A 9,201-nucleotide genomic window follows, 5' to 3' on the forward strand; every position below is an offset into this window, starting at 1 on the left:
ATTGAAAAAGGAAATGATTAAAGCGTGACTCAACAGAGAACTGTGGATTATAATTAAGTTAACTTATAATTAAGTTTTTTTTTATTAGTCATCGGTTTAAAAATGTCGCAAAGTGATTGCATCGATTTGTTTTTAAAATTTCGGAAGAAAAATCAGTTGAATCGAAATTGTTCGTTATTCCTCTGTTGTAATGTTGGCGGTCATCTGTTGCTCTTTGTAATGCTCAAAGGAATGTTTCTGCAGTTCCAAGGGCAATCTAAAACGTTCATTACACTCTTTACACTCATAAATTTTTCCTCCAAGATGAATTCTCAGATGCTTGTTCAAATCACCTCTGTACTTGTATGAATTTGTGCAAAATGTACACTGAAAACCTTGGTAATAGAAACAATAGAAGAATCAAATAGAAACTAAGATTAAAAAGGTGTTCCATAAAATCAGAACGAACATTTTTATTGAATAACCAGAACGACCTTACCTTTGCCTGTTGCATGTGCATTGACGTGTTTCTGAAGATCGTATTTATACTTGAACAGCTTTGCACAGATTTTGCATTTGAATAAACTTTTCATTGGACCATGTATATATCTCATGTGATCTTTCATGCCATACGGTGATGATAGCTCTACTCCACAAATTGAACAAACGAATATGTCATTACGATGTATGTAACTGTGTCTCTTCAGAGTATATCTCGTACGAAAGAGTTGCGGACAGTCAGGGCATTTGATTGTGGGCTCTGAATGCCAGAGCAAGTGATTCTTTAATTGGGATTGTCTAACAAATTTTTTGCCACATTGATCGCACAAATGACTGTGTTTTTTGGCTATAGAAAAATAGACACAAATATTATTCGTTAATAATTTTAATAATGCATTCAGTTCATCAGCTTACGTTCTTCTTGATTTGCATGTTCCCTTTGCCGGTGATTCATAAGCGAATCTCGAATTGAGAATGATTTCGGACACACCTCACAATGGAATGGTTTGGTGATGATATCATGGTTTCGTTCGTGTATAATTTTCAAAAACATCATCCGGAAATATTGATGGCATTTGAGGCACTTGTGTAACTTTTTCTCGCTATGCGCACTCTCCAAATGCTCCAACAGGTTTTTGGTTGAAACAAATGTCTGAGGACAATATTCACAAGAAATGTTCTCCTCTTCGATGCAAAGATGTTGATCAGCTGTCACCTCAGATCGGCAAACATCACACTTTTCGTTACTTTCGATGTGCACTTTCATATGTCTTTGAATGCTACACGACAATTTGAATTCTCTTTTGCAAATGTAACATTCGTAGGTTTTCTTGATAGTCGGCTTAGGCGGTATGCGTTCTCTGTGTGTGTTCAGGTGACGTGACAGTTCAGTGGGTTTTTCAAAAGTTTCGTCACATTTCCCACATTTGTATGCTATAGCAATGAAAAAAAGCGACAAATTGGTATGAAAAATTCAGTGCTGAATGAAATAATGGGTAATTTACGTTTGAGGAGGGAATTCAGTATTTCGGCATCCGACTTTTTCAATGTGATATCAACCTGTTCAACTTCTTCAACTTCTTCAACTGGTTCAACTTTATCATCATGTTCAACTTTTTCGTCTTCATTTAGTTCTATTGTGGTTGTTTCTGGCTCGAATAGTGTGTTCGTTTCATCGTCCTTTGGTCCCGTCGGCTTTCCTTCAACTTTGATCAATTCCGTGGCGAGAATTTTGTTAGAAATACTGACTGGTTTGACCCGCTTCCTGGGTTTAGTTTGGGTTATTTTAAATTTCTCTTTCAATTTGTTAACTCTAACCACAATCGGCTCTCTGTTTCCGCGTTTATAATACACGGCGAGAGATTTCCAGTAACAAATCAGCTTTCTCTTTTGTTCTTGTGACTTCTTCAGTTTCTCAATGTTCGCCAACAAACATTGAATTTTGTCATTGCGTCTGTAACAACCATTGCATTCAACTGAGTCTACATTGTCGATCTGTTCATCTATCTCTGTTGGTGCATCACAAAACGTTGATGTATTCTGTATTCTATGGAATATAGACATTTGATGTAAGAGTATTGGATTCATTATCTTTACAAAAAAGGAGGGATATTGTACACAAAAAAATTATTCATAATGTGACTTACATTCGATTGATGTTGACTAATTGAACTGTATTTGGGGTCTCAGTACTAATCGGCTCCATTTTCACAGCCATCTCTTCATTTTCGATTTCTCTGCTAAGAAGATCGGTTATACTATTAAGAAAATGAAGTGAAAAAGCAAAAATGTGTGTGAAAAACATACGAATCGGTTGGTGGATTAATGCCGAAAATGCTTGGTATTGATCCATGTTTTAGGAACAGATGTCCGTCCATTTCAATCATTGATTCGCGTTCGAAGTGTAAATTGCATACGAATGTTATATTTTTGACCTCTTGATGATGGCTTATCGCTTCTTTCCACTTATCTAGAATGTGTCGTTCCATCGAAGGCCTGCAAAAGATGAATATAGAGAATTGGCATAAACAATAAATGATTTTTGTCTTACTTGAAAAAGTGAAACTTGTCACTTGTTGTGCCTTTGAAGTTAACGCATGATTGAATGCAACAATGACGTGTTTGCGGTAAGGTGGCCATCACTAGAAATTTTTCTATCACTACAAATTGTTGAATAAGTGTTCATTTATTTTATTAGATTTTGTTTATGGACTGTTCAAAACTCGGCTGTCTCAAATGTCAACTAATGCTTTTGCCAAAACTTGACAGATGAGAACATTTGATAGGATTGGAATGGATGCGTTCAGTTTTTGGAATTAACAATGATTTGAATTTAATAGCAGTATGTAATTTATCATTTTTTTCTGAAAACAATATGGATTGTTGAACATTAAATGTAAATCACGATATGAATATGGGTTTGTTGATAAAAAATTGTAAAAAAAATAACCGATAATGGTTCCACTTTTCAACTTTCCACTTTGTTAATTTCTCTGTTGCAACAAAAAAGAAGACACTGAAATGTAAATAAGATGTATACACAAGCAAGGTTGACTCAAGACTAACTGTTTATTCATACATATATGTTGTACATAGCTGTGCATAGCTCATTAGCTTGCGTTACAACACCAAACAGTAGAACTCCCATACAATTTTTTATGAAAAAGAAAAAAATGGACAGGTTGTTATTACTGAAATCAGCATATTGATAATGCAAAAAAGATGCCTGGTATTAGTCTAAATTTCAATAATAATCGTCAGTCCATTTCAACCATTGACTGGAGATTGAAATCCAAATTGCATAAAACTTAAAGAACTGATTAATGCTACATTACCATGGTTGCATTACCATGATCATGTTTGTTTCTGTTTATGAACTATTGAAAACTCACCGGTCTCTGATGCCAACAAAACCTTTGCTCAAAATATTACAAGTTGAAAACATTCGACAGGCTTGAAATGGATACGTTCAATAACACAGATTCCGATGATTCAAATCTGAAAATATTGTATCGGTGCATATGATTTCGGACGGTTCGCGCGATTCGATGACAAAATCTGAGCGAGTTTAAATTAACATTCAAATGTAGTTTAACTATCCTATATTATTGTGTAATATCAACTTGTGTGACTGTAAAAGAAATTGGAATACACGTGAAAACTTATATTGATAGGTAATCCTATCAAGGAAAGTCGTGATTATTTTAACTGAAACGATTCAGCTATTCTTACTTAAATATTTTGGTAGAATTATACAAAATTTGATTTTCAGTAAAATTAGCTCTAGATTTTGGGTAAAAATAACAAAAAATGTTCATTAACATTGTGTATGACTTTTCTTTTAATAAAAGAACTAAAACTTTTCACTAAAAAAACCCGAAAATTTAGTTACACACAATTTTACCAACAATTCTCTGTAACTTTTACCGAAATATCTTTTCTAATTCAACTAAATGCCAAAAACAAAGTCAATAACAAAAAAATCGACGCTTCTTGATAGGATAGAGTATTAAATGGATAACTTGAACTTTTCAATTAAACTGAATGAAAATCGTTCAAGGTATGATAATTTGTACCAAAACAGCCTAGGTGATATTAACTAAAAGTATGATTTAAATTTTAAATTAAAGTTTCATTGATGAAGTTTCCGATTTTCTTTCATCTAGTAGAAATCATAGAAAAAATTGTTTTTTCACTTTGGACACATCAAACGAACGGGACAGGAAAGATTTCTTCTTTGTTACGCCTAAAATCGTGAACGATCAATCTAAGTTTAGATGTGGACAGTTTTATGAGATAGCATTTCTTAATAATTGGTCCAATTTCATCCTGAATGATTTCCAAAACTTAATTTTTGAATATAAGTATTTCACGTCTAGAGACGCTTTTACACGCACCAATATCCTTTTGTTACGAAGTTCACTAAAAAAGGGGAAGAATCCGGCATCAAAGCAATATTGCGTGCATATAGAATATGACATGTACTATGTTTTGTTGCTTTATTTAGCTGAACAGCGTTTTTTAAACATTTTTTCTATTTCATTTTTCCAACTTTTGTTCCGGTTTGTCTTTCATTATAATAATTTTTTTCAATGTTGTGGTACACAAAGTAATAACTTGAATAACAATACTACAAATGGAATCGTGTATTAAATGCTTAACAAACACCGGTGAGAAGAGAAATTGCAATGCCGACAACCATAATGATTATTATTCGCAGGCTGAATTCATTGTTCTCGCATATATCACCGAATGGAATAATATTTTTTTGCACAGAAGAGGTGAAGCACAAAATAATTATCATTAAAATAATGCCCCCCTTTGTTGAGCACTTTGCTCCGTTATTGTCGAAGTGCACAATTACTTTATCAAGTTTCGCACAGTCAAAGGAGCATTCGAAAGGAAAATTTGCGCATTAGGTCAAAATGAGTTTGCGAAACACTTTTGCTTACACAACACGAGAAAATTATTTGAATTCCTGGGGAAAATGAAATGTTTGCTTTCAAAAAAAGGTCAATGCAGGAAATGTGTATATATGGAACAATCTGGCTCAATTTTAAATTACATCGCATTAGAAATAATTTGTGAAATTCAAGAATGAAAACAAAATATCGAAAAATTTCAAAATATTCTTTGAAAATAGTTCTCCGTCCAACATTTTAATTGGAATATTGCATCTCCAGAACAGATTTCTATCGTTATGCAAAGATTGTCACAATTTTAATAACAATCGCTTAAAACTAGATTGAATAATGACATACATATGTGTTCATCAAATATTTGGAATTTAAATAATTTTACATCTGCGTAAACCGACGAGAATTTGTAATCAAATTTACAGACATGTATACACTTAACCCAACATACCTTAGCTCATGAGGTTTTCATGGGAATAATTTTTTTCGAGGTGGATGTCGCGTCACAGCCACCGTAAATGATTATTTGTGTACAGTATATACAAGGCGTAATGCGATGTGTCACAGAGGTAAGTTTTATTTAACTGAACAGCTTCTATAGCCGCTTTTGTGGTACTTCATTTTTCAACTTTTGTTCCGGATTGTCTTTTGTGTTGATTTTTTTTTATTATAGCTTTAGCTCACATGCAATGCAAGTAATAGGTTGAATAACAATACCGCAAGTGGGATTGTCTGCTAAACGGTAAACAAATACAGGTGAGAGGGAGAAAAAAGCAGCGCCACAGGCACAATAGTTTTTATTTGCAGACTGAATTCATTGTTCTAGCATATAGTATCACTGAATAGAATAACATTTTTTTTTCTGCATAAAAGAGATTAAAGCACAAAATAATTGTCATTAAAATAATGGTTGTATCTTTTGTTTTCACATTTTCTCGCTTATTACTGAAGTGCACAATTATTTCATCAAGTTTTGTCTGAGAGATGCGCTTAAAACCGAACTTTGTACATTAGGTCATTTGAAATAATAATAAAGTTGCAAAAAAAAACAAAAATATTTACAATTTTCTTTATGATGAATCGGTTGCTGCATACAAAATCCTTTCACCGATGCTTGGAGTGCATTGCCCACGCATTGTGAATCGAATTGTGAATCAATAACCATGGCGAGAGCAAAAAAAAACAATCCACATGAAGCTCGGTTTTGTTTTGATTGTGGTGAAATCCAGTCTCTGTTCAGCGACTACGTGTCATCAATAATAATGAGTGAGCATTGATGATACTGTTGACTATCTTTTATTCATCCGAATACCACATTCAAGGCGATAAAAACGTGTTCATAAAACCATTCGGTTTGAAATCAGTTTTGATTTATTTGCCGCAAATTTTTCAATAATTTATTCAAATTTCATCTTCATCTTTGCAAAACTGGAGCATTTGTTGGTTTTTTATCAACAAAATTGAAATCGAACCGAGCAGCCTCTGAGTATTGTATGTACTACAAAAGAAAAGAGACTGAACGCAATGAAATGCGAGAGAGAGAATAAAATTGACTAATAAAAGGAAATCAATTATTGAAAACGAGGGCGTAGACACTATGCTGAAAAGATACTTATGACTTTGTTGAAGAAAGAAAGAAAAAAAATGGTGTAAAAATTCAATTTGCTTTTTTCGTAATTTGTCTTTTGCCAGGCTCCCGAAAGCGGATCCGATGAAAGCTAAACGGAAGGGTGAACAAGCGCTGTGTGAGACTGTATCTCGTACACGTTTTACATAAATATTGTATAACTTGGCAAAAGCATATCGCGTTCTGAATACTAAATAGCATGCCAGGCACGCAAAAATAAGAATACGGAGCCAGAATTGACTTTTTGCAATTTCTTTTCCCGATAAACTCGAAATGTCTGCCAATCAAAGACTATTAAAAAATACCGAAACGAATATGGAGATCGGTTGCTCGAATCCTGTCAATTGATACATGGATTCGAATTGGCTTCAATGAGATTAGCCCGTTGAAGCTGTTTAATACGAAAACTTGTGAACTGGATTTCCAAATTGTAACATTATAAATGGCTAACACCAGAGAATGAACCGAAAAAAACAAACACTCCAAAACTAAAGAAATCGCAAAGTTGCGATTAAATATTTGTGTGAACAAAGCGAAAATACGCATAAGCTTTCTTCATCAGGTTTCATTGTCAATTCTTGTGCCAAAATGCTCAATATTCTAACAATGTATCTATGAATGGAGGCACGTACGCATTGTCAATGCTTCACGCTTTCACATGTATTATGTGCCACCTTTGATACGTTCGCCTCTTAGTTTTTTCTTTATCTTGCTATCGATTGTCAAATTTTATTGGACAGAAAAATGGCAGAAATTTTCGTTTTGGGCTGGTCACGACTTCCCCCCCCCCCCAAAGTCATGAAGATAATATTTGAACAATGAATTTGTCACACGGTATGTGTTTGCAAAGTGTGACTGATAAATCAAACTATTTTGACTAATTCAAACTGCTCGCCGTTCCAAGCGATTACTACGTCGCTACTTCATTTTTCCCTCGTCAGAAAGCCCGAAATATTGTAGAGAAGGTAAGAAAAATCGATACAGAAAATTGCACGTAAGGAAATCAAGTCACTATGACAATTTTACATGTGACAATGAATCCTGGCGGTAGCTATCTCATGCTATGCATCCACACCATGCAAAAATGAAACTGAACTTTGTACACATACAAAAAAAAGGCGAGCGTCCGAATGAAAAACCACCGAAAACAAAAGGCCATAACATATGCATGAGCAATGAATACGAGCAAAGCAGCTGGAGAGAAAAAAAACAACACCAAACACCCACTTATTAGAAACGTGCCTTATCGCAAAGTTGTTGCCAGCATTAATTTTTTATATAAACGTGCATTGGAACAGCATCAGAAGCAGAAGCAGAAGCTCCCATTTCTGGAGATCACATTCAAAATGATATGTCTGCTAGTGCAGCAAGTGGTAGCCGAAACCATAAATACGAACGAATGCATTTGGACGCAAGAATTTGAAAGTACGTTTAGCATTGTTTGTTCCGGACAACGAAATATAGAGGAGAAAAAGACAAGCGCGTGTCATGACAAAAATTTGCCACCAGCTAAAGTTGCAAATCGATCCAACTGTGAGAGTCATAGTCCGGACGAAGAGCGATAAGTAATGCATAATGGAAAAGTCGACATCTCATACAAAACTTGAAAAATATTGGTCGCATAAATTACCGCACGATGTTTGGAAGAGCAAATCGAAACCTGTTTTTTTGTCGATAAATTATCCACAATTTGCACACTGCGGTCATATATTGGATTTGAAGAAGAAATCACTTTTGGACTTTTAACTGATGTATTTATAGAATGAAACTATTTGAAACAATTATGTTCAATGAATTAAAAAAAATATCAAAGATTTCCCTCTATTTGCAATTTCCCGAACACATACAACTTCAAACTTCCTCCAACCTACGTATAGATCCCATTTTTCTTTGAGCATGTTAGCTTTTGAGTGCTTATTTGAAATGCATTGATTTTTGTTGTTGCACTTTGCATCAATTGCAAATATTGAAATGAATTCATAATGGAAGTGATACACCCGAAAACTTGACTCACTTTCGTTGCAAAGCAAAAACCCGTAGAATCGTTCACTAATAATAGTATGATCTCATTCTGTGTACGAAAAGACGAAACATAAACTAAGCATATATTTGAATGGGCCATTTCTCTCTTTGTACTAGGGGGAAAGAACTATTGGTATATTTGCTCTATTGACAAGTATTGACAAATATTAACATTGGTACTACGTTCCGTAGTGTTATTGTTGTTGTTTTCTTCTGTTGCTTCGTCTCGTTAGTGGCGAGCACGAATGACAGTTGCAAATACGCACATCTTATTGACCGTATTTGTATGCATTCGCAGCTAGTTATTCAGCGCATTGACACGCATTGACGCGTATTGATCCAAATTCGGTAGAATATGCGATTATTTACAATATTTATATTTTTATTTATTCAGTTCTTTCCCCCTAGTCTTTGTATCATATAAAAATAGCAAGTGGAAAGAGTTACGTCTCTAGAAAAAAAATATGCAAGAAATGTATGCAAACAAAGAAGAACCCATTATACTTGTTCGGGTTTTTTTTTCTCCTCCTTGCCCTGAAATACTTTTGGAAAACTGTGAAAACTTTTTCAATATCATGCACAATTTGAGAAAACTTTATGCGTTAAAAAAAGCTAATAAAAACAATATTATACATATTTACACATTGTCTATGGTAT

General features: G+C 34.1%; 1 protein-coding gene across 2 annotated transcripts; it reads right to left on the reverse strand.

The window, feature by feature from the left end:
- Positions 1-41: 41 nt before the first annotated feature.
- Positions 42-2,720, reverse strand: LOC129569970 (zinc finger protein 82 homolog). 2 transcript variants are annotated; one of them, XM_055449263.1, is made up of 7 exons: positions 2,531-2,720; positions 2,287-2,475; positions 2,127-2,216; positions 1,485-2,026; positions 895-1,413; positions 479-826; positions 42-374 (listed from the first exon to the last, which is right to left on the reverse strand). In XM_055449263.1, exons 1-7 carry the CDS (start codon positions 2,617-2,619, stop codon positions 175-177), a joined length of 1,977 nt encoding a protein of 658 aa, XP_055305238.1. In that variant the 5' UTR covers positions 2,620-2,720; the 3' UTR covers positions 42-174. The 2 variants fall into 2 exon arrangements, with proteins under 2 accessions (XP_055305238.1, XP_055305237.1); XM_055449262.1 differs by having other exon boundaries at positions 2,127-2,219.
- Positions 2,721-9,201: the final 6,481 nt, after the last annotated feature.

Source organism: Sitodiplosis mosellana, unplaced genomic scaffold, assembly GCF_009176505.1.
Source record: "Sitodiplosis mosellana isolate CC-2019 unplaced genomic scaffold, AAFC_SMos_1.0 Smas_scaffold_47, whole genome shotgun sequence".
Lineage (NCBI taxonomy): Eukaryota > Metazoa > Arthropoda > Insecta > Diptera > Cecidomyiidae > Sitodiplosis > Sitodiplosis mosellana.

Bases quoted from the DNA above. Each gene is read 5' to 3' on its own strand.
- LOC129569970 (XM_055449262.1), bottom strand. From the start codon at position 2,619: ATGGCCACCTTACCGCAAACACGTCATTGTTGCATTCAATCATGCGTT. The intron at 2,476-2,530 runs GTAAGACAAAAA...CATCTTTTGCAG, and splicing joins GACAAGTTTCACTTTTTCAA to GCCTTCGATGGAACGACACA. The intron at 375-478 runs GTAAGGTCGTTC...TCTATTACCAAG, and splicing joins TGCACATGCAACAGGCAAAG to GTTTTCAGTGTACATTTTGC.